Below are 26,402 nucleotides of genomic sequence, written 5' to 3' on the forward strand. Positions count from 1 at the left end.
ACCCTTTCCATCCCTTCTTCCCACGACCACATTGTGTAATGTATGTTTTGCAATGCACTCCCCTTCTGCAATTGAGCTGCCAACATTCACCATGGTAAGAGGTTGCGGCACGAGCTATCGTGCCGTAACGAAGGCTGCCTGCATTCACCACAGATGGTAGTCGCCTGTGCAGGGACTGGCGAATTGGCGCAGAATGCACAGATACTGCAGGCACACCACCGTCTTCGTCCACCTAATAATTACATATCTCAGATGAACCACTTCTCACTCCCCCACACTTACCATCCCTTCTTCCCACCACCACATGGCGTAAAGTATGTTTATCAGTCCCTTTCGGTGCTGCACTGTCCTCCGATACCCCATGGCAGCGTTTTGCAAAATCGTTGACGCACAGCGCACTCCCCTCCAGCCAACCACCGGCGTCGTACAATGTTCGCCGACATCACGCCGTACTGCAAGTCAATGAAACGTTTGTCCGCGGAGCGAACAGGGAAATCGGTGCATGGAGCGGAACCAGATATCACTAATTTTTTTAGACGTACATTTCAGTTCTTTGCAACAAAGTACTGGTCGGATTACCACCAAACACACAAAAGCACAAATTCAGAACCAAGCCCCAGCTCCTGCCGCAAATTTGTTTAAAATCCGTCCAGCCGTTTGGGCTGTAGCCGTGCGCAAAGTTTTTGCCCATTCAGTCTATGGAAGAAAAAAAAATGTGGGACCCCCCCCAATAATTTTGCCCCCCTGCACGAGACCTCACCAAACTTGCTGCAAAAATTCAGAGCAGGCCATATACTTTTTATTGCAAAGTTGGGTGAGGATTCGACCAGGGAGAGCGAAGTTATAAGCCGCCCAAAAAGTGCTCTTCCTATGGGTTTAGCAACTTAACCATAACTACACATATAATAGGTGTGGCAATAAGAATCAGTTTCATAACCTTAAAAACATTTCATGAATGAAGAATATTTGCATTGGATGGCTGACTATCTTGGAGCTCACATGATGATAACCCATGCCTGGGGTTGGGATGGGAGCAGGGTGGGGGGTCTCTTCTGCCTGGCTGCTGCCTATGGGGCCACCACGTAGGCTGAAGTCCCGAACGGAAGAAGGTGATTAACAGCAGACAACCGCCCGCTGCTGTGTAATCTCCGAGCGCCTGGAAGGGCACTCGGGAGCGGGCTCTGGCGCTGGCGGTATGAATGCTGACAGCTCTGTGAGGCAAGTTGTTGAATCACGAAGTAGCCCGGGGGCAGGGGAGGGCCGTGCTGGGCGAGTGCAGTTATGGGGTTGGCGCTTCCTGCCCTCCTGTAACCTGATCAGCTGTGCTCAGGTGCATTCCCGGAGCACTTTCCCCTTCTGCTCTGTGCTGAGGGCGCTCATTCTGTGACAGCCCTGCCAAGGGCACACCGCACTCCTCGGACAGGCTCCAGGATTATTTTTCATTTCCTCATTTTATTTCGGTAAAACCAGGTTGGGCAGTTTCAATTTTAAGCTATATTGTTTATTGGCGAGCGAGTGGGCACAGAGGCTGCCCGGCGCACTTGAGCCATGAACAGGTCGAAGCACTTCGGGAAAATACGGAAGCGCCTGGAAGAGGCCAAGAACCAGTGGAGCCGCTTGTCCAAGGTGGACTTCAGCCACAACGAGAGCGCCCGCCTGGCCACCGACGCGCTGCTGGACGGGGGCGAAGAGGCCTACCGCCGGGCGTTGCAGGAGGAGGGCGAGGTGGACTTCCTCTCCGCCCCCGAGGCCGCCTTCATCACCGGCCACGCCAGGGAGCCGTGCTGCGGCGAGGGCCCCGAGGGCGACCCGCGGAGCGGCGCCGACTCCCGCTCCGTGCAGTCCGGCACCTGCTACCCTATGAACTACTCGGAACCGGGGAGCGAGCCCGAGCTGCTGCACCACTGGGGCGCCGACGAGAAGCCCTACCTCAAGGACAAGTCCAGCGCCACCGTCTACTTCCAGGGAGACAAGGCCAACAGCCTGCGGGAGATTATCCGGCGCTGCATCCACAGGACCACCCAGGTGAGGCCCCCGGGCGGCCAAACCGCTCCCGCTCCCTGTGGCACCCTACTGTACGTCCACGTGATTACACGGCTTCCTCCCGCTGACATGCAGCCCACAGCGCGCAGGGACACCGTGCTGTGCATGCAGCCCACACGATCACACGGTTGACACCTGCTAAAATTAACCCCTGGTGAAGCTAAGCATTACAGCCCGCACGATCGCACACGTGCCCCCTGATCCTGCTTTGCCAACAAGATCACACAGTTTACGCCTGCCAAAATACAGCTCGCATGATCACACACGTGCCCCCTGATCCTGCTGTGCCACGCACAAGAGCACACAGTTTACACCTGCTAAAATACAGCCCGCATGATCACCCACGTGCCCCTGCTGATATGCGACCCGTATCACGCTGGGACACCTTGCTTTATATCCCACATCACGCGGGGACACCGCGGTGTGCTTGCAGCCCACACGATCACACAGTTTACACCTGCTAAAATACAGCCGGCATGATCGCACACGTGCCCCCTGCTGATATTCGCCCAGTATCACGCTGGGACACCTTTTTTTATATCCCATATCACTGGCGGACATCCCGCTGTGCATGCTGCTCACACGATCACACGGTTTACACCTGCTAAAATTAACCGCTGCTGAAGCTAAGCATTACAGCCCGCACGATCGCACACGTGCCCCCTGATCCTGCTATGCCGTGCACAAGATCACACAGTTTACACCTGCCAAAATACAGCTCGCATGATCACACACGTGCCACTGCTGATATGGGACCCATATCACGAGGGGACACCTTGCTTTATTGCCCAGATCAGGCAGGGACACCCTGCTGTGCATGCAGCCCACACAATCACACGGTTTACACCTGCTAAAATTAACCCCTGTTCAAGCTAAGCATTACAGACCGCATGATCGCACACGTGTCCCCTGATCCTGCTATGCCGCGCACAAGATCACACAGTTTACACCTGCTCAAATACAGCCCGCATGATCGCACACGTGCCCCCTGATCCTGCTATGCCGCACACAAGAGCACACAGTTTACACCTGCTAAAATACAGCCCGCATGATCACACACGTGCCCCCTGCTGATATTCGCCCAGTATCACGCTGGGACACCTTTTTTTATATCCCATATCGCTGGCGGACATCCCGCTGTGCATGCTGCTCACACGATCACACGGTTTACACCTGCTAAAATTAACCGCTGCTGAAGCTAAGCATTACAGCCCGCACGATCGCACACGTGCCCCCTGATCCTGCTATGCCGTGCACAAGATCACACAGTTTACACCTGCCAAAATACAGCTCGCATGATCACACACGTGCCACTGCTGATATGGGACCCATATCACGCGGGGACACCTTGCTTTATTGCCCAGATCACGCAAGGACACCCTGCTGTGCATGCAGCCCACACGATCACACGGTTGACACCTGCTAAAATTAACCCCTGTTGAAGCTAAGCATTACAGACCGCATGATCGCACACGTGTCCCCTGATCCTGCTATGCCGCGCACAAGATCACACAGTTTACACCTGCTCAAATACAGCCCGCATGATCGCACACGTGCCCCCTGATCCTGCTATGCCGCACACAAGAGCACACAGTTTACACCTGCTAAAATACAGCCTGCATGATCACCCACGTGCCCCTGCTGATATGCGACCCGTATCACGCTGGGACACTTTGCTGTATAGCCCAGATCACACGGGGACACCCTGCTGTTCATGCAGCCCACACGATCACACGGTTTACACCTGCTAAAATACACCCCTGTTGAAGCTATGCATTACAGTCCGCATGATCGCACGCGTGCATCCTGATCCTGTTATGGCGCGCACACGATCACACAGTTTACACCTGCTAAAATACAGCCCGCATGATCACACACGTGCCCCCTGATCCTGCCATGCCGCACACAAGATCACACAGTTTACACCTGATTAAATACAGCCCGCATGATCACACATGACCCCGCGCAGCCATGTAACCCACTTCACTCGTGGACACCGTGCTGCACAGTCGACGGGAAATCACATGCGCCCCCTGCTGATATAAAGCCCACATCACGCTGGATAGCCTGCTGCACAGTCCACATCACCATAGATGAGACCCCACACCGCACATCATCCAAGGACCGCCCACAGGGCAACGGGAGATACCCCCTGTGGAGATACCACTACCCACATCACCCGGGGACACTGTTCTGTACAGCCTGGCCATGTGTGGTACCCACTTGCTGATGTGCATGATGCATCCCACATTACTGGGGCCAGCATCCGGCACAGCCTACACGAGAATTACCTGCCTATATACAAAACAGATGTGCCAGTGATCCTTAGCTGACATGCAGCCCACATCACCCAGGGATTCCCTGGTGACATGCAGTCCACACCACCCAGGGATTCCCTGCTGACATGCGGTCCACACCACCCAGGGAGTCCCTGCTCCAACACCACCCAGGGATTATCTGTTAATAACCATCCCACACCACCCAGGGATTCCTTGCTAACATTCAGCCCACACCACCCAGAGATTCCCTGCTGACATGCGGTCCACACCACCCAGGGAGTCCCTGCTCCAACACCACCCAGGGATTATCTGTTAATAACCATCCCACACCACCCAGGGATTCCTTGCTAACATTCAGCCCACACCACCCAGGGATTCCCTGCTGACATGCAACCCACACCACCCAGGGATTCCTTGCTGACATGCGGTCCACACCACCCAGGGAGCCCCTGCTCCAACACCACCCAGGGATTATCTGTTAATAACCATCCCACACCACCCAGGGATTCCTTGCTAACATGCAGCCCACACCACCCAGGGATTCCCTGCTGACATGCAGCCCACACCACCCAGGGATTCCCTGCTGACTGGTAGTCCACACCACACAGGTATTCCCTGCAGACAAGCAGCCTACACCACCCAGGGATTCCATGTTGATATGTACAGCCCACATCGCCCAGGGATTTTCTGCTGTTATATACAGCCCACATTATCCAGGGATTACCTGCTGATATATACAGCAGACATCACCCGGGAATTCCTTGCTGATTTATACAGCCCACACACCCCAGGGATTCCCAGCTGATGTATACAGCCCACATCACCCAATGGTTCAGTGCTGATGTATACAGCATACATCAGCCAGGGATTCCCTGCTGCTTTATACAGCCCACATCACCCATGGATTCCCTGCTGATATATACAGCCCACATCACCCGGGGATTACTTGCTAATATATACAGCCCACATCACCCAGGGATTTCCTGCTGAAATATACAGCCCACACCCCCCACCCCCAGGTATTCCTTGCTGATTTATACAGACCACATCACGCAGGGATTCCCTGCCAACATATACAGCCCACATCACGCAGGGATTCCCTGCTGATATATACAGCCCACATCACCGGGGATTATTTGCTAATATATACAGCCCACATCACCCAGGGATTCCCTGCTGATATATACAGCCCACACCACCCAGGGATTCCCTGCTGATATATACAGCCCACACCACCCAGGGATTCCTTGCTGATTTATTCAGACCACATCACCCAGGGATTCCCAGCCAATATATACAGCCCACCGCAGGGATTCCCTGATGATATCTACAGCCCAGATACCAAGGGTTGCACACTCAAACTCAGATACAGCTCATATTGCCCAACAACAGCTCGCTGTAAAACGCATTAGACAGGGGCCTACATCACCCATAATTCATCCCTCATAATACCGGGAGACGTTTTACATTTCAGCCTACGTCATTCCGTGACGTCAGAGCCCATCCCCCTAGGGCCCGCTTCTATATAACCAGAGGGACCCCTTCTGAAATACGTATGTATTTCAGAAAGGACTCTATATATATATCCCATATCACGCTGTCACTGCATGCTAACATGGGCTCTTGTGGAGAAATAGAGTACCACACACAAGGACGTCTACTGGTGTGCTGCCGCAGCACCCCAGACCCCTCCTGGTATCCAACCTACATCACCCAGGCACTTCCATGCTTATATACATCTCCCAGAGACCAACCGGCCCACATCATTCAGGGACAACCTGCCTCCTTAGAGCTCACATCGCTATGGGACACGGTGCTGATATGCAGGCCTCGTCCCCAGGGACACAGTGCTGATATGCAGTCCACATCACCCAACGACACACTGCTGATATGCAGCCCGCATCACTCAGGGACACCCTGCTGATATACAGCCCGCATCACTTGAGGGCACAATGCTGATATACAGCCCACATCACTTAGGGGCACACTGCTGATATACAGCCCGCATCACTCAGGGACACACTGCTGATATGCAGCCACGTCACTCTGGGGGACACTGCTGATATACAGCCCACATCACTCAGGGACACACTGCTGATATGCAGCCACGTCACTCTGGGACACACTGCTGATATACAGCCCACATCACTCAGGGACACACTGCTGATATGCAGCCACGTCACTCTGGGACACACTGCTGATATAAAGCCCACATCACTCAGGGACACACTACCGATATACAGCCCACATCACTTGGCGGCACAATGCTGATATACAGCCCACATCACCCAGGGACACACTGCTGATATGCAGCCACGTCACTCTGGGACACACTGCTGATATACAGCCCACATCACTCAGGGACACACTGCTGGTATGCAGCCCACATCACTCAGGGACACACTGCTGATATACAGCCCACATCACTTAAGGACACACTGCTGATATGCAGCCACATCCCCCTGGGACAGACTGCTGATATGCAGCCCGCATCACTCAGGGACACACTGCTGAAATGCAGCCCATATCCCCATGGAACCGTTGTTGATATACATCCACACAGAAGGTGTGTAATTTTAAGGAAAACATGTTGTGGCATCCGCCATGCACACCGTGTCCCGGCTGATATGTATCACCCAGTGGCCACGCCCCCTGCCGATATTCAACCCGCGCCATACAGGGAACGCTGCCCGCGCTGCTATAGAGTCTACACCAAACCTGCTGCCGTGCTGCCAACCTGACCTAGAGACCACCCCCTCAATGCATCCCAGGTGACCCAAGCCACATCCCTCAATGACCACCTGTTGGCATACAGCCGACCTATAGCGACCACATCAGCGTGGAATGGCCTGCCCCGGAACACATGCGTCCCTCGCCACCCGACGCCATACACAACCGCCAACATCTCCAAGGGGCCGCCGGCTGTACCCCACCTGCCATACCATGCACATCACCTGAGGGGTTGGGAGGGGGGGCTGGGGCTGCCACGATGCGCGCATCCGTCAAAGACCCCTAAGTGTTACTACTGCCCAGCTCAATGGCCAAACACCCTACGATGTCCCATGTTGGGTGGTCCGAGTACCTCGTTTAATTCCCGCATTTCGGGCCTGGCATGTGTAATGGTGAAAACCACGCGCCAGACAGAAAGGAAAAAATGCCAGTGCCCAAACTAACCAAGCTCCAGCGCACGAGACCTCGCTCTCGACATGTCCCATGGTGCAGCGCGCGCAGCTCACCCAGTCCTTATATTCTTTCTGTGAGTTCGGTGCTTGCAGCGGTCTTTTTTTTTAATGTATGACTCCAAGATCCCAAATGCAAACTTAAACCCGGGACTGTACGAGCCACCCGTGCACGTTAGGACCATTAGAGAGCTCTTGCCGTCTTGCTGGAATGGGAGCCTGCGACCTGCGCATTAACCCACTGAGCTACCGCACCCTTGTTTTCCTTCATGAAAGCACCGGTGTTAATCTCAGATAATGCCGAGGTTTAGAAAAGCTTGCGCCGGATCCAGCTCCTATTGTAGCCGAACAATGGCTCCCTGCGCTTGAACACCTCCTGCTTGACGGGGATTAGCGAGTGGATGACAGCAGTTCACACGCTCCTTGCCCGGGAAGGGCCACTCCGTGCTCACGCTGAGCTGTCGCGCCTCGGGGCGCGCATTGTCACCCTCTCCGTGCAGATGCGCCAGCCGCTGCGCCCCCTCGGACTCAGCGCCAACAGCTCATTAGTGCGCAGAAAGCACGGCCCAACCGGGGAGCCTTTCACCAACTCATATAATCCTTCTTGGAGAAGTAGATCCCGTTTAGTGTACGGATTTCTTATTTTTAAAATACAACAGAGAGTGTTTTTTTTTTTTAATTCGGGCTTTCATTTAAACTGAATTGCATAATGAACATTATGGAACTCATGAGCCACGTAATTCTGCAGCCGTTGCCCCTTTACGTGTAGGCATACACCCAGGTGACTCCCCGCCGCGGAAATGTGTTCATTTGCATGGTGGAGCGCAAAAGTGCACGGCAAAGGTCGGCGCACGTTGCCTTCTGCCCTGCACCTTTGCACTCCGACGTGAACATTGAGTAAACTGTAAATTGAGTAAACGTTGCCTACCATGTGTTTACAATTGATCTCCATGGGGACCATCTGCTTTTTGCTGGCGTATGAAGCTGCCGGATCTCGTAGGGATCCACAGCATTTGCGCTGGCAGGAAACTGCATGCCGATGCAGATGCTGGCAGTATTTCTATGGTGGAAGTGGTGGAAGCACTTCCTCTTGGTCATTGTTCTCGGGAGGATAGCTCAGGGGCAACGTCACGGAGCACCACAGGTTCGATCCGCAGGTCCGCGCTTAGAAACCTCTGGGTATTAGGCGCTTTATAAATATCATATCATATCATACAATTAACAAAAAACAGGCCTTATGCACGACTTTTACACTGTCCTTTTAAACATGGCCGAAGACACGCACACCTTGAGGGCTGATCATGAATGTAGCATTTAATTTCTTTGTTTCTCTTAACTGGTTCTCAAAGCTCTTTGACCAAGCAGCCCTCCTGCAGAGCACTGTCTTAATTCTCAAAATGATCCCTAAAGGGACGCTGCATGCAACCTTTCCTTTGTGAAGGGTGGGTTCTCGCTTAAGAGTAAAGATTAAATCATCCAGTTGAGGGGCGCGACTGACCCACCAGCCAAGGGCTTGGATTCTGTGGAGTTGGGCCGTAGCATTCACGATTGGGCCTTCATGCAGGATCGGAAAGGTGGCATGGTTCCTCGTCATAAGTAAGTACCTTTTAAAATCCGATTCACTCCTATCGTATAGAGGACACGAGCACCCCTTCAGGGGATTCCCGGTGCTACGGACATGGTCAATTAAAAAGAATAAAATAAAGTTTAAAAAAAGCATTAAAACATAGTTTAATAGTAGCCATACACTAAAGAGTAGAAAGAAAAAAAAATCATAAGGTCCGCGTAGATGTTCAGGCTGAAATGTTGCAGGTCCAAACGACCAGGGTCCTGGCTACGCCATTGAGCAAGCGTGCCACAACACCAGACTCTCCATCAGCATCAACACTCGAGAACGAGCATGCTCCTCCTCCCCTTCCGCCTCGCGCACTGCAGTGCGCGGCTGGTGTTAGTGGTGGAAATGAACTAGTTCTCCCCTGTACCCACATATCTGTCATGGTAATATCAGCTCCAGGGGCGTTGCTAGGGGGGTGCTAAGGCGGCTATAGCCCCTGATCTTTTGGTTGTAGCCCCGGATAGAATCTCAGGAGCTACAGCCAAAAGACTAGCTAGCCCCCAGTGCCAACAGTTCCGACATCAGCTTAGCCCCGGGTCTTTTCCAGACCTAGCAACTCCCCTGATCAGCTCCCTAGTGGGTGTAATTTCTAATTGTTAATCATAAAGGATCAATATAGTGGTTTGTGCGTATGAGTGAGTCAGTGAGCAAGTGAGCGAAATATACATGTGTAGTGCTTTATAAATGACCTACCCATCTCAGAAGGTTGTAGATTGACGGCTAATTGGTGGCAGCTTAAAAGGAAACGTGTAGGAGAGGCTTCCAATTCGGTTCCATGTTGTGGTCCCTTTGAGGACCGATACCAGATGAGTGTCCCGGGACTTGCTTGCCGGGCCTCAGCTAGGTTTTTCTTGGGTGTTTGTCTTGCTGATGAACTGAGGGTTAGAATAGGTGGCTGTTTGCTAGTCTTCTGGATCATCAGATGTTCCCTTTACGTTTTAGAGCAGTAGGTTATTGTGGCTTGGACTAATTGCTGGTTAAGGAAATACTCCATGATAATGCATCGTTCAACGATGGCCATCAGCATGCGTTCCTTGTTGGCCCTTTTCTCTGATCTGTGATGTTGTGTCATGTTCATTTTTCAACAGCCTGTGAGATAGCTCAGTGAGATAAGTTAACTAAGTAGCAGCTCGCAGGTGTGAACCCCAGCAGGGCAGACTCAGAATTTCATCCGTTCATACTCTCAAAGTCGATAAATTAAGTAACAATAATTGGATAATAGTAACTAGCAATTATTATTCAACTATAATGGAAAAGAGTGAAATCTGAGACAGGAAGCAGTATACAGAAACACGTTATTTAATGAACGAGTCTTCTTCTAATGTGGTTTTTTGCTATCGTCCCCAAAATATGTGACTTTTTCTCTTGAGGTTGGCAAGATCCCGTTGACCCACTTGTTGATGACGTTTTTCTCTAAGTTCATTTTTTGCTTTTTCTGGTAAATTGATATTTTTGGTTCTATGTGAAAATGTCCCCAGGAAAATGTAGTCAATGTGAAAATGTAGTCAGCAGAAAGTCGCCCAAAAAGTTATTTTTAAATACACAAAAGTACAAGGCTGTTACCCCAACCCTCTAATAAATCCTGCACATTCACCCTAACTGCATTCCTAAACCTTCTCCTAATTCTAATTACAGCCCTGAACTCTTACAGAACACTAAACCTTCCACGCGCTAAAGCATTTTATTTGCACGTTACTCAATACAAAATAAATATCCTAACTCTTACCCTAATTCTAACCAAAATCTTTACTCCAACCCTAACCCCTATCCTTACCCTAACCCTAAACCAGGCAATCACAAGACCACTAAACCCTCCTTAACCCTTACAATGACCCTGGCAGCACTACATTTTTGGCAAATGTTCAGTTGTTTTGTTAGTCTACTTTTTGCTTGGCAACTTTTTCACAGCTGAGGTATTTACACCACACCTTTCTGACTGACTACATTTTTGTTTGCAACATTTCCATTGGATGCCATATTTTTGAGCTAGTTCCTTAGCGTTGTTGGTGTCTGATAAAGGTTTTTCGGTTCCAATCCGGTGCTGTTTTCTGATGAAAGCTCTGGAACTGGCTGCCGTGGCACGGATTCAGCCGAGCATGTCCGGCTCATGTGTGGTGTCTATTGAATCTTTTCTCTGCGCGATCCAATACGTGTGGTCAACGTCGCGGCTACTTTCCAACACTTGTAAGGGCAGACCAAGTAAGCCAAGGCCCCTCCGCTCGGCCTTTGATTTGAGGCTGTTATCCACTCATAGGGGAACCGTGCTCATCACATTTTCATTTCGACTGCCAATTTCCTGATTTTCCACGCTGAGGTTGCGTGTGTTTATTGGGTGGGTTTTCTTATTGCATCCGTTTTTAATGGCTCATTTTTTTTTTTTTTTTACTGAATTTCAGTCAGAAATAGTTTAGAACTCCTCAAAAATTGAATCTTTAAAAAAAGAACTGCCTCGATTTTACACATTTTGAGGGACAATTGCTGGGCAAATTGGAGGAATTAAATTCAGTTAAGATGTACCCATTTCATTTTAATGGTGAAAAACATTGTCCCTGCTTTATTACAAAGGGGCGTGCGAGGAGGAATTTGGCTGCTGGAGGTTAGACACAGATACATGTAAGATCTCGGAGGGCGGAAGCATGGGCGTGATCAAGTTATTTTTCTATTTTCCTCTTTTATCTAAAATCGTCCCAACATGAAAACGTATTCCCTAAGGGTGCACTCGCAGAAAATCGCGGTCCGCTTGGCTTGCCAAGTGCCAACCAGATTATTGTTACGAGTGTCTCGGGCAGGTTGGGGCCAGGTTTCATTCTGTAACCTTTGGCGGTCTGAGCTAACTGCGCCAGCAGTGATTTGGTCGGGACATTTTCAGAGGGATTCTTTGCTCTGCTGCGCCCTGTTATCTTCTGCCTCAATGAACCGTAATCAAGGAAAGCCAATTGCTTCATGGCCGCATAATCACGCACATTACATGCCCCAGTAAAGCCTTTGCGGCCCGTGAGAAGTATCGGCAGATTAAGGCTTTGGCTCAAGTTGGAGCTTGCAAGCAGAAGTGCACACTTACACACAGGCCTGTGATTAGGAGAAACAAATGCTCTGGAGAAAAATATGAGGTGAGCAGAGGATGGAAGCACTCGGCAAAGCAGGGTGGGAAGGGGTGGTGGGTGGGGCAAAGGTTTATCAGCACATGCAAGGTCCTGCAGTTTTTTATTGAAGGTAGGAGTTATGAATGCATGTTCTTCAGGAAATCACAGGGGGTCATTGCCAGCCCTCACTTTTAGGTCTGTCTGCGGAGAGCTTTAGATATCTTTTGACAGACTGTAGTTTAAATGCCAAAATGTTAAGAAATTGAATTTGTAGGTACATATTACATACCATGAAATTTATTAACAGCGATTTGGTAGTGTGAAAACGTATAAAGATTTGAGGGGTAAGGTGAATGGGGATGTGAAGGGAAGTGAGGATGGTGCGGGAATGAAGAGGGTACATAGAAGTGCCCCCCCCATGTTGAACATTTGGAGAGCGGGATGATTATCTGATCGTGAAAATGGAGGTCGGGGTAATCAGCGTCGAGACTATGCCTGCATCCATGCACCTACATTCAAGGCGCTCCACTGATGAGTGAAGGGTATCTGGCATTCGACTGCTCCATTGCAGAGCCATTGCACCTACATTCAAGGCACTCCACTGATCAGTGAAGGGTATCTGCCATTCTACTGCTCCATTGCAAAGCCATTGCACCTACATTCAAGGCGCTCCACTGATCAGTGAAGGGTATCTGGCATTTGACTGCTCCATTGCCGAGCCATTGCACCCTCATTCAACGCGCTCCACTGATCAGTGACGGGTATCTGGCATTCGACTGCTCCATTGCAGAGCCATTGCAACTACATTCAATGCGCTCCACTGATCAGTGAAGGGTATCTGGCATTCGACTGCTCCATTGCAGAGCCATTGCAACTACATTCAACGCGCTCCACTGATCAGTGAAGGGTATCTGGCATTCGACTGCTCCATTGCAGAGCCATTGGACCTACATTCAAGGCGCTCCACTGATCAGTGAAGGGTATCTGGCATTTGACTGCTCCATTGCCGAGCCATTGCACCCTCATTCAACGTGCTCCACTGATCAGTGACGGGTATCTGGCATTCGACTGCTCCATTGCAGAGCCATTGCAACTACATTCAACGCGCTCCACTGATCAGTGAAGGGTATCTGGCATTCGACTGCTCCATTGCAGAGCCATTGGACCTAAATTCATCGTGCTCCACTGATCAGTGAAGAGTATCTGGCATTTGACTGCTCCGTTGCAGAGCCATTGCACCTACATTCAACTCTCTCCACTGATCAGTGAAGGGTATCTGGCATTCGACTGCTTCATTGCAGAGCCATTGCACCTACATTTAAAGCGCTCCACTGATCAGTGAAGGGTATCTGGCATTCGACTGCTCCACTGAAGAGCCATTGCACCTACATTCAAGGCGCTCCACGGATCAGTGAAGGGTATGTGGCATTCAACTGTTTCATTGCAGAGCCATTGCAACTACATTCAACGCGCTCCACTGATCAGTGACGGGTATCTGGCATTCGATAGCTCCATTGCAGAACCATTGTGCCTACATTCAAGGTGCTCCACTGATCAGTGAAGGGTATATGGCATTCGACTGCTGCATTGCAGAGCCATTGCAATTACATTCAACGCGCTCCACTTATCAGTGAAGGGTATCTGGCATTCCACTGCTCCATTGCAGAGCCATTGCAGAGCCATTGCACCTACATTGAATGCGCTCCACTGATCAGTGAAGGGTATCTGGCAAGCGACTGCTTCATTGCATGGTGGCATTCTGGTTACTGGCACCATATCGTAGACAAACAATGTTTGCGGTGGGAAAGGGCAGGGAATTAGTTTGCATGGGTTGCGCGCCCCATTCAAAACCAAACTAGTATCATACGATTTCCTGAGTCTTTTCACGTGGTCATGCCTATTTCTCTAACACATGGGGTGCAACTGTTGGTGTTTGAACTGTAGATAAGAGGGTCAAGTCCTGGGGGGGCTTCTTCAAGTTATCATTATTCAGGAGTGAATAGAATTAGTACCAATGAGTCGGAAAAATGCACCATCTGTTATTTAAAGAGCAAAAAGTGCATTAGGGACTATGCATTGCACATACCCAATACATTTCAATGGAAATTATTTAATGCCATACTTTGGGGTATCTTTTAAAGAACATCTCTGGGAAAGCGCTTCAAACAAACTTCTGTGAGCCCCGAATCCCTGGATGTCTTCTTGGCATTGCCTATACATTTGTTGGTTGGACTACGTTTCTGATATGGATGCTTTGATTGGCTTATTTGTGTGCAATGTTTTGTGAAAATACAGCACACGGCCTGATATTTGCAGGTACTCCATTTTGTGCACAGCGAAAGGGCCCCATGAGATTTATTTACCCAAAGATTGGACATTCTTATAATCCTTTCCTGACCCATACATTGAGGTGTCAATAATGGGTCTTCTGGGCCTAGTCTTTCTCCAGAATCCTACATCATGCACGTGGGTTATGTGGACACCTTGTGAGACTGGTCTAATGGAATGTACACCAGTGCAGACACATAGTGTACCAGTCTTCTGGCATTTCCAATTGGGTCATGGTCTCCTGCCCAATCACCACCTACACCCCCCTGCACTGCCCTCTGGGCCCACAAACGCCTGTTGGGTGGTTCCACCCAGTCACCACTTGTACCCCCCCAGCCCTGCCCTCTGGGCCCACATCCACCTTTGGGTGGTTCCACCCAGTCACCACCTGTACCCCCCCTACACTGCCCTCTGGGCCCACATCGGCCTGTCGGGTGGTTCCACCCAGTCACCACCTGTACCCTCCCCTGCACTGCCTTCTCAGCCCACACCCGCCTTTGGGTGGTTCCACCCAGTCACCACCTGTACCCCCCCTGCACTGACCTCTGGGCCCACACCCACCTGTCGGGTGGTTCCACCCAGTCACCACCTGTACCGCCCATGCACTGCCCTCTGGGCCCACACCGGCCTGTCGGGTGGTTCCACCCAGTCACCACCTGTATCCCCCCTGCACTGACCTCTGGGCCCACACCCACCTGTCGGGTGGTTCCACCCAGTCACCACCTGTACCCCCCCTGCACAGCCCTCTGAGCCCACAACCGCCTTCGGGTGGTTCCATCCAGTCACCACCTGTACCGCCCATGCACTGCCCTCTGGGCCCACACCAGCCTGTCGGGTGGTTCCACCAAGACACCACCTGTACCCCCCTGCACTGCCCTCTGGGCCCACACCCGCCTTCAGGCGGATTGTCCCACCCTGCACTTACCTGTTCAGCGGTTGACTTTCCTCTTCACTTGGGACATTTCTGCCCATGCACTTACGTGCTGCCCCCCCCCCCTCAACAGGCACCTATTGCACTTCCCCACGAGGGGACCCTAATAGCACGTAACCCTCCCCCCAAACCACCTCCCACCCTTTTTCTCTCTCACTGCCCTTGCACGCTCCGAATGTCACAAGGCCCAGTAGGACCACTGTTTGCCTTATTATTTATTCATTGTCTTTTCCATTGTTTATTCACTCCCTTGTTCCCTTCCCTTCTGCCTTGGTGCGCTTTGAAACACTGGGCCTCATTCCGAGTGGGGCGGTAAGAGATACCGGGCACCGGTAAGGAGACCGGTGCTGGTAATCCCTTAACGTCCAACTACGAGTTCCCTTAGCAGGTCCCTCCTTTAACGCCTGGTTTTACCAGGTGTTATGGACGGGACCCGTTAAGGGAAATCAGAGCCAATAACCGTACCGCAAATTGCGGTACCGTTAATAGCTACTGCCCCCTTCCCATTGAGCCCCACGGGGCTCAAATGGGAATGGGGAATGGTTTTTTCAATGGGGACTTACCGATCCCGCAAAGGTCGAACTACACCGCTAAGTCCCCATTGAACGAGACCGGTGCCGGTACCGTTATTGGAGGCAGTCATGGTGCAAATAGCACCATGAATACCTCCAATCTCAGAATGCGGCCCACTGTCTTGTTGTACACGCGCCATATAAATAACCAATAAAATAAAATCAAAATACATGTAACTTCATGTGTGAAGGGGAAGCTCTTCTTTAAATTAGTGTATACATCAAGTGTTCTTCAAATGTACAGATTTTGATTGAACCACCCATGAAACAGCAAAATCTTGTATGCACTGGGACAGTCATGGTGGACGGATGGCATAGGCTGGGTGGGTGATGCGTAGCCGACATTGTGTGTACGCATTGAGCTGTCAACACAAGGCCTCTCGCACAGGTGGCAATGTAGCAAATCATTGGATACAGCATATATTTTGATTAAGTTCAATAATTTGCATTACCGAATAATCCCATAATGTTGTGGTGTCTCAAGTCTCCAGACACCAGCTACTGAGTAACACTCTTTTGTAGGAGAGTGTATGCAGTGTGTTCTGGATTTGGCTCTGCGGTCGCCCGAGGATACTTTGCACATGTTCTTAGCCTCTCCTTCATTGTTTCAGGCCCTGGCCATTATAATGGATGAATTCACCGATGCCGAGATCTTCTGCGACGTGCTGGAGGCGGCGAACAAACGGAACGTTGTCGTCTACTTGCTCCTGGACCTAAGCAACATAAAGCTCTTTACGGATATGTGTGAGAAGCTGCAGGTCAGAGACATCCACCTCAAGGTATGCCCAAAGCTAAGAATGCATTTAATGTTCAGATGAAAGCGCTTGCCTTGATCCCCACCTCCACGCTCCGCCCGCTCACGCAGCGTGGCCTATTCAGCCATCCGTTGGCGCATTCTCTTGCCAAGGCCGCCGTAAGGGAAGGTAAACAATATCAGACAGATGCAAAACGGAGAAACCAATCTTCTGGAATTATCAGCTATCCCAAAGAAGAAGCTACCGAATCACTGTGTACAAACATGGGCAGGTGCACAGCACCCACCCGTCAACTGCCATCCCAACAAGGTGGTGTCATTGCTGGCTGTTATTTGCAGAGCACATTGAGTCCTGTTGATAAATAGTTAGCTGTAACACGGCATATGGTTTGCTGACACAGGAACAGAGGCCAACCTCTTTGTCATGTGATGTAATGTTATGCCCCCTGCCTGCCTCCTGATTTCCCTATTTTCTCGTTTTTCTTTCTCATCCTTTTAGAGACTCCCACCTTTGTTACCCTCCCTGTTAGGATCTGGAATGCAGTCTTCCGGCTTAGCAGTGAGTGACTGTGATACTCCCTTCCAGTACCCTGTATCGCATCTGCTGTCTCCCCTTGGTCTTTTCCATAGGATCTGGAGTGCAGCCTTCAGGCATAGCTGTGACTGTGATACACCCTTTGAGTACCCTCAGTCGCAGCTGCTGCCGTCCCTTGGTTTCTTCCATAGGATCTGGAATGCAGTTTTCAGGCTTAGCAAAGAGTGACTGCGATACTCCCTTCCAGTCCTCTCTATCGCATCTGCTGTCTCCCCTTGGTTTCTTCCATAGGATCTGGAATGCAGCCTTCAGGCTTAGCTGTGAGTGACTGTGATACGCCCTTTGAGTACCCTCTGTCACAGCTGCTGCACCACCTTAGCTTCTTCCATAGGATCTGGAATGCAGTTTTCAGGCTTAGCAAAGAGTGACTGCGATACTCCCTTCCAGTCCTCTCTATCGCATCTGCTGTCTCCCCTTGGTTTCTTCCATAGGATCTGGAATGCAGCCTTCAGGCTTAGCTGTGAGTGACTGTGATACGCCCTTTGAGTACCCTCTGTCACAGCTGCTGCACCACCTTAGCTTCTTCCATAGGATCTGGAATGCAGTTTTCAGGCTTAGCAAAGAGTGACTGCGATACTCCCTTCCAGTCCTCTCTATCGCATCTGCTGTCTCCCCTTGGTTTCTTCCATAGGATCTGGAATGCAGCCTTCAGGCTTAGCTGTGAGTGACTGTGATACGCCCTTTGAGTACCCTCTGTCACAGCTGCTGCACCACCTTAGTTTCTTCCATAGGATCTGGAAGCAGCCTTCAGGCTTAGCAATAAGTGACTGCGATACTACCTTCCAGTCCTCTCTATCGCATCTGCTGTCTCCCCTTGGTTTCTTCCATAGGATCTGGAATGCAGCCTTCAGGGTTTTGGCGTTAGTGACTGTGATACTCCTTTCCGTTCCTCTCTATCACATCTACTGTCTCCCCTTGGTTTGTTCCATAGGATCTGGAATGCAGTCTTCAAGCCTAGCATTGAGTGACTGTGATACTCCCTTCCAGTCCTCTCTATTACATCTGCTGTCTCCCCTTGGTCTTTTCCAAATGTGACTCATTTCCTACCCCCATAAAATCCATCCAAGTCTAACACTTTTTCTACCCCCAAAATCCTCCTAGTACAGCGAAGTGTGACACATCTCCACCCCCAGAAATCCATCTAAGTGCAAGACAATTGTTACCCTTTGAACAGCCTTATGCAAACTTCTGAATTTAAGCTCAGTATTTTCCTGTTTATGCAGGCTTTGCAGAGCTTGGCAAGGCAACACTTGTGTACTCTATTCTCACCTGTCGGAGCACTGACTGTAAATGGATTCCTTGTGTATAGATGACACAGAATTATGGCATAGTCAATATCATCGCAGCTATGACAATCCCGAACCATGACCTTTTGTGTCCTTTTCAGAATATTTGCATTAGAAGCCTGGCGGGCGAAGTGTACTGTGCAAAATCGGGAAAGAAATTCTCAGGTCGCATCCAAGAAAAATTCATCATCTCAGATTGGAGATGTGTCCTCACGGGATCCTACAGGTGAGTTGAGCATCAGTGCAGGCATAAATTATCTTGTGACATCTCGATAGCCAACACTGTGATTTAAATGCAGCATGAATACACAGGCTGACCTAGACAGATACACTAGGACGCCCCCTCAACAGCACTCCGACCCTGAACCACTCAAAGCCTCAACCGACCAGGGCCACATTAGACAACAAGAGAACAGATAATGCCAACCCAGTTCCACACCCGAAAAAAGGTTCAGACACACTTTTCGCTCCACCGTAGGAGATGGTAAGCACTCCATACAATTTTCACTATGATAAAGCTGGATCAGTGCAGCACCAGCACAGCCAAACGACCCATAAGCAACAACTCCACCCACAGGGATACAGCCCGAACGGGACCAGAAGTACCTGACATCAAATCTGGCATCAGGATGCAGACCCCACTAACCCAAACCCTCGACTTTCTGCATACTTAACCCACACAAAAGTCACACAACAATTTCTCTCCCAGCAATCCGCATGCAATTTTCCACACCACAGCAAAAACACATAAACAGCACCCACAGCACACGAGGTCTCATCGGGTCCGATACTTGGACCAAAGCCCAGCACTCGGTGTATACCGAGCTGAAGCTGCCAACAGCACACCACTTCTCCCACTCTCCTACTCCCCTCCTCCCGACTAACCCTACCCGCCCTCCTTCCTGTTTACAGATCCGCCAGAGCGCCTGGGGACCAATTCCGTTGGTGACGGTGCGCTATATAAATGCATTTAACATAACATAACATAACATAACATCTGTACATATACATATACACTTCTACACATGTATTATTATAATCATAGCTCATGTTTTTTTAGTGGGGACCTAACTAAATTTATCAGTTTCATGGCACTACAAATAACAGGAATTTTTATTATGCATGTAAATAGTATTAATTTGATGGATCTCAGAAGGATGAAGGACTGAGTAGGACCCGACAGAATTCACACCTGTGCCATGGAGGATACACAAGCATCTTAAAAGGAAACACCTAATACTCTGAGATATCTTACTGCTTGCCACTTTCCAACTTAGCAGCATCAAATAACTACTATAGTTCTTTTTGATGATATCTGTTCGGTATGAAAAGTAGGGTGATTGTTAAATTCCAACACCAACTATCAGGATTTGTTGATACACTCTGGAGCTCATGTTCGTCATTTGTATAATGGAGAGGGGCGGGTGGTGAACACAACTTGAGTTTCTGACGCTTCCCTTCTTGTCTGCAATACAAATGCCCCAGCATTTGCACCAGCATGGATTTTAATGCCGGCGCAAATGCTGGCGATCCCTATGGGGTCCTCCAGCTTTTTGCACAAGCATAAAGCAAGCACACCCCATAGGAATTCATTGTATATGCTGCCTGCCATGCTCGCGACAAGCACACATGGTAAGCAGCGTTCACAATTAAAATTAAACGTTGCCTGTCATTTGAGCTTCTATGCCAGGCAGAGGGAGAAAGTGCAGGGCAAAAGTGCATGCCACCTTTTGCCCTGCACCGTTTCACTCCACTGTGCAAATTGTTTGGCAGCCGGGAGCCATCTACGTGTGTGTGTATACGTAACGGCTCCCGGCTGCCTAATTACTCATTTGACAAAAATGAGCTCCCTGTCCCTGTGTGACTCAGCGGCTCAAAGTGATCATGAATTAATGATAGCCAGAGCATCCATCTACCCCTATGAGCAGATGTGAGCTGTAGTTTAACTCCAGATGTGTCGACACTGTGGCGAGCAGCTGTGGGTGGTGATAGCAATGGTTGGCAACTGCCGGCCCACAGTGACACAAGCGTGCTAGAACATATTTGGCCCTGTTACTTATTTTAAGCACTGGGGCGGGGCATGCCTCCTCAACCCCCTTCATGTCCCTGGTGCAGTGCATACCCTGCCACAATGGCTGCCAGAAAATTAAGACCCCACCAGAAGGAAAATAGCACTATTTTAAGATATCATTAAGGGGATCCTCTTTCCCAGGTGTGATGGTGCACCTCGTTTCCTACATCTCTTCAGGAGCAGCAGTCCGCGTGAAGCCCCATCACCCTAAGACGCATCCAAACGCCTGTCTCAAAATGACGAACCAGTAGGCAGAGCCCTTTACTAAGGGTGCTTCACTGCCCACTGCCTTCCACAGCAACTCCATGAACTAACTGTTCCTTTCCCGAACAAGTGGCCCACAGTTGCCAATGGCAATTTGTTCCTTTTGTGACAGACCGTTTGAGTAGTACACAAGGGGGACGATTCTGATCAAATGTGATGCAAATTGTGCATTTCTAAGAATATTTATTCTGCAATACTAGTCAAAACTAGTAGGCGCATGGTGAAGTAACTTATCAAACTGGCCCACATGGGCCATAAAAGTGGCCCACTTCGACCAAAAAAACTGTCCGGCACCAGCATTTTGTGTTTTTGGTCATATTACTCTGTAGGCCAGTCCGAGCCCAACGGGCGCCATATCATAAGGCATCTTAAACCATAATCTCAAGGATTTGGGCATAGACTTGGTCCGATACCTGCAAAATCCACAACACCCTTTCCTGCATGGGCAGAGCAGCTGCTGTGCAAGGCGATGTAATCTAGGGGGTTCCAGAGCTGCAATCGCTATCTACCTGCTGCGCCGCATTATATCTAAAGGTGGCACCTCTCTGTATCCTGAATCGTATAAAAGCTCTAAATGCAAGAATCCTTTTTGCTCCATCCATATGATAATGATGTGTTATTTATATAGTGCCTTTATCCAAAGCGCTTTATGGAGCACATATTTACATACGATATCACCCAACCGATTTTGGTACTCATTTATTGACCTCGGAAGGATGAAAGGCTGAGTTGGCCTTGCCGGGATTCAAATCTACGACCTGCAAATCACAGCAGCGAGCACTCAACCTGCTGAGCTATCTTACCTGCATATATCTTGGATGAGTAGAAGTCATATGAGAGACCGTGTGTGCGGGCAAATAGGTGTATGTGGGTGGAGGTTCACGCTCCCCCTCTCCCTTAGGCTTGGCCTGAACCACCTGCACTTCAGATCCCTGCTTGAAAGCCCGCCCCTTAATGCTGCTTTGATTGGTCGATCCTTCCCGCGTTCCCTTCTGCAGTGATGAACAGAGCCAGGTGGGGATTTAGTTCAAAGTGTGCACTTTTTAAATTATGTCACTATTCATCCATCCAACATATGCCAAAGGCAATCACATATCAAAAAGTGACCCTGCATTTGCCCACTTGTGTCCAGGTAATCGACTTGCCAAATGCCCACTGGCTATTGCATTGCGTGTAATGTCTATATGCAGGTACAGGCTTCGCTTCTGTTCTGCGCTCAGTAAAACCCACGAGTATTTCGATATAATGCCAATGATGTACATTAACTCTAGGTGCATGTCTGTCTTCCTGGCTCCTTTGGCTCCCAGACCTAGGGTTTAGCTGGTTAGGAGGCCTCTCGCGTGCTAATTATTGTCCCATTTGCCATGTAGTCGCGCGCTTGCGCGGACAGTATTTAGTGCCTCACAGGAGCCTGCACGCGGTTTCCGGTAGCCTCCCCTTCCCGCCACTCGGCGCCCATCCTATAGAAGCTGCTTCCGGCAGTCCCTGTGGGCAGAGCCCGCGGTCGCGGGTGGAGGCCGCGGGGGATGTTTACCCCTGACTGCCTCCCCAGCGCCTTGTTATTAGACGTCCTCTCACCCCTCCCCCCCCACCCGCCTCCTGTCATCAGTCCCTCATCCCCTCAGAGGAATGCAGGAAATTGGGCAGTCGGCTGGCGGCGTCTTGCGCCGCCATGCTTGACGGCCTGCACGTGAGGGCGAATTCTCTTCGGATTCTGTGTTGACTTTTACAATTGTATAGGCGCCATTGGGCTTGCCTCTCGCCGCTGCCAGGTGCCCCGGGAATGTGTAGGAGATTTGCACCCTGCCTACGCGTGGCACTTGTTGAGTCCTTTCCCATCTCCCTCATTGGCCACTGTGCTATTTTCTTCTGTCGGCTCTAGAAGGATGAGGACTTATTACACGTTCTTTGACGTATGTTTCTCCTAGTTGGGCTATTATTTCGGGTCTCCCATTGGGGCAGTGGGAGGGGGGGGCATTGTAATTTCGGGCACTATATTTTGAGCGCCACTTGCTCTCTTTTTCAGCGCTGTGATGCCGTTGTAACGTGTATGTTGCACTTTATGCGTGTTTTTACCATACCATACCTAGTCCTATTGGAACTTTTCTCATTTCACATTGAGCGCTCTGAGGCCTGTGGGCGAACAGCGCTATATAAAAACATAGATAGATAGAAGCGGGTGTACGTGCCCTTCCCACAAGGGGCTTGAACCATAGGCAAGGGCCTATATCGATGCAGAGGTCGTTAACGACTGGTATAGACCGAGATGGAAGAGCTATGATGCTATTAGAACATTCAACCCAATGAGGGGAGAATGTTCTGTTTTACATAAGAAGCAACAAAGGCGAAACATTGGAATGTTGAAACACAAGACTTACACGTCCCCAGCCATTATTGCCCTCTTCCACTGAATTGTACCAAATGGAACTGTCAATATTATAATGCAAGCATTTGTGTTCATGCCCACCCCAAATGCAGGCATTCATTCCTGCTATAAGCACCTCAGACCATCATCCAGTGTACGAGCCATCGTCCAGGGCATTTTTAATCATTTGTTTTCATAGGAATCCGACTTCCCATAAAAAAAAGTACAAAACAAGATGGTTGGCATATGAAATAGTAAAAGGCGTGAATCCCTTTACTAGTTGAATGGCAGAGAGGCACATGGCTGGCTTGCGGAATCGGGGCGCCAGATCAGGATGTAGGTGGTGGAGGAGGAAGAGGTACAGGCAGGTGAGTGCCTGATTCCGAGGGCACTGGCTGTTTGGGGGGATGGTGGAGCTTCTGGAGAAGTGCAGGTTGCCAGAAGAGAACGTATTTGGATTAAACTCATGTTCCCGGTTGCCTGATTGGCTGGAGCCTCTCCCACCATTATCAATTGTCAATAGAGAGGAGCACGTCCAGTTCCCCAAACTAACGAACCACAATGAAACACAACAGTTTGTTAATAGTTCCATTTTGATGTTATTTTCATTAGAAGTTACTTTTGTGCTCATTTTTTCCCCCACAATAAAAACACTTTCCTTTTCAGTTGCAAGCCTCTGCGTGCTAATAGCCGTATAGACAGACCTTGGGATGGGTTATTATTGCTTTGGATAATAACCCTTTCCCAAAATTATTGTCCTTTGCTTTGCCTCAGACAACAATGTGGGGACTGGTCATTATCCCACAATAACGACCCTGCCCTTGGTGTATAAGAGTTCATTAAGACTATTTTCATAAAGTGACATGAAAAGGAAAAACTGTCACAGCGTGGCCCTGCTTGTACTGGAGCAGCAGTCATAGGGCCTCATTATAAGTTTGCTGGTCCGGGACCTACGGTACAGGTAAGCATGCCGGTACCATAGTTTTCGGACCGGCAAACTACAAGTTGTGCTCGCGGGTGCCTTTCTGCCCACCAGGTCGGACCATTCGGCCCCACGAGCTTCTTCTTTCCAGCGCCCACAAATGGGCAATTACCGGGTCCGGCAGGGCCGTAATGACCTGGTAATTGTCTATTTGGGGGCACCAGAAAAAATTGCAAGTTTGGCGGTAGCCTGCCGATTTTACCACCAAGGCTACCACCAAACTTGTAATGAGGCCCATAGTCTTTTAAGTGAATGGAGGAAACCTGATACAGCACCAGTTGAGTTACCATTGCCACTGTAAATCACATTAATAAAGATCTACTGTCAATGTGCCCCTGCAATGCCACTGTTAAACATTATAATGAAGCTGTGCCCACAATACATTCCAGTATTACCATTGCACACCATTTTGAAGAAGCTGAACCTACTATATATGCCAGATTTGCCTCTGTAAAAAATCATTCAGGGAGCTGCACAGCCAAGAAATGCCACTATTGGTGTTGTAAATCACTTTCATTATGGTATTCTCAATATATGCCCACATTTCCATTGTATGTTATGTTCATGATGCTGTGCCCACAAAATATGGCAACAATGCCACTGTGTATCACTTTGATGAAGTCACACACACACACACATACACACACAATATGCCTCGACTTTATAACTGTAAACCATTTTCATGATGCACTCTATCCTTGCCACACAAACGCATACATTTTGAAGAACCCACACACACACTCCTTCCTTCAGTCATCATCATCAAAATAAGTTTATTCAGATACAATTGTCCATGAAATTACAGAGCATGCTTGCAAGCATTAGAAATCCTTAAAACATAAAATAAAACAAAACATTAAAAATGGTATTCACCCACCATGTTGCCGGTAAATACATCTTTTGGTAAACAATTTTTTTTTCTCCCACCATCCAGCACTTTCCCCACATGTTATAGGACTGAAGTTTGTTTATATAATCATACAAGCCCTGGACTAAACTGGGAAGGATGATTACATGGAGAAAAAACATTGTTGAATCCAACAATGTTTTTCCTCAAATAAGCTCCTCACGCACCCATCTTCCAGTGACTGATTTGAAACGAAGCCAGTTGAATCGCGATCGGATAATGTGAAAATGGTGACAACTTTTCAAAGACCAGTGTAAGTATGACTCAAACTAACGAGTATAACAGATTAGCTGCATGAGTTCCGCCATTTCGGGATGTACAGCATACATTTGTTTGGCAGTTCACAGTAACAGGAATAGTGTCAGGGCTGCATTCATGCTTTCCACATCACTCCGAACCTTGGCCATTCCAATGAGGTTTCAACGAGGAGCTAATTTGCAGTAAATCATTTATCAAACGTTTTTTGCGATATCATGCCAGATCCAAATCCATAGCAGAACCAGTGCTAGTTTGGCCTGGTCCTCATCGTCAAGTTCACTTTGGACTGCAAACGTAGCAGCCAAACTAGGGATCTCCAGGATTTTGCTACAGAAAGCATTTTCAACAATTTGTAGAGGGATCCATTTGCTTGGCCCCATACGCCACAACCATAAAGACCTACTGATAGCACTTTGGTCGGTACGTTTGCATTAGAATATTCAGTGATTGAGTCGCCAGCGAATTTACCCCTAATTGCCCGTGCCATTCACTGTGACTGTTTAGCAACGTGACTACGTCTTTTTGCGTCGGATGAAAAGTGGATTCCTAGATAATCACATTCCTCGACAGCCCAAAGGCTCAGTCTCAGCGCAGTAAGTTCGTGACATCCTCTGAGCAGAAGACAGAAGACTTTGGTGCATTTCTCTTTAGGGGTCTTTCATTCATAAACATACACAATGCACCCTTTGGGGATTGAAGAGCCTTAGCTGCATGCACAAGCAAAACCACATCATCGGTCTATGCCAAACGGGGCATTCGATAAACGGCAAAATAAGTGGCTGCTGGTGTATTATGGCTGTTAGCACACAACCCCCTATTAAGAACCAGCGGCCACTCATTCTGAGCACTCCATTTCAGAAGCACTATTCATGACAGAATGATGAGGGCCT

General features: G+C 49.4%; 1 protein-coding gene across 1 annotated transcript in view; it reads left to right on the plus strand.

The window, feature by feature from the left end:
- Positions 1-1,305: 1,305 nt before the first annotated feature.
- The window catches only part of FAM83A (family with sequence similarity 83 member A), a 71,776-nt gene continuing 46,679 nt past the window's right edge, over positions 1,306-26,402 (plus strand). The window contains exons 1-3 of the mRNA XM_069621573.1: positions 1,306-2,025; positions 16,642-16,809; positions 18,767-18,891. Of these exons, the coding sequence (XP_069477674.1) occupies positions 1,549-2,025; positions 16,642-16,809; positions 18,767-18,891 (770 nt within the window). The 5' untranslated portion in view covers positions 1,306-1,548. The remainder of the gene's footprint in view (positions 2,026-16,641; positions 16,810-18,766; positions 18,892-26,402) is intronic.

The sequence above is a fragment of the Ambystoma mexicanum genome, chromosome 5q (genome assembly GCF_040938575.1).
Source record: "Ambystoma mexicanum isolate Mex_15411 chromosome 5q, UKY_AmexF1_1, whole genome shotgun sequence".
NCBI classification, from domain to species: Eukaryota; Metazoa; Chordata; class Amphibia; order Caudata; family Ambystomatidae; genus Ambystoma; species Ambystoma mexicanum.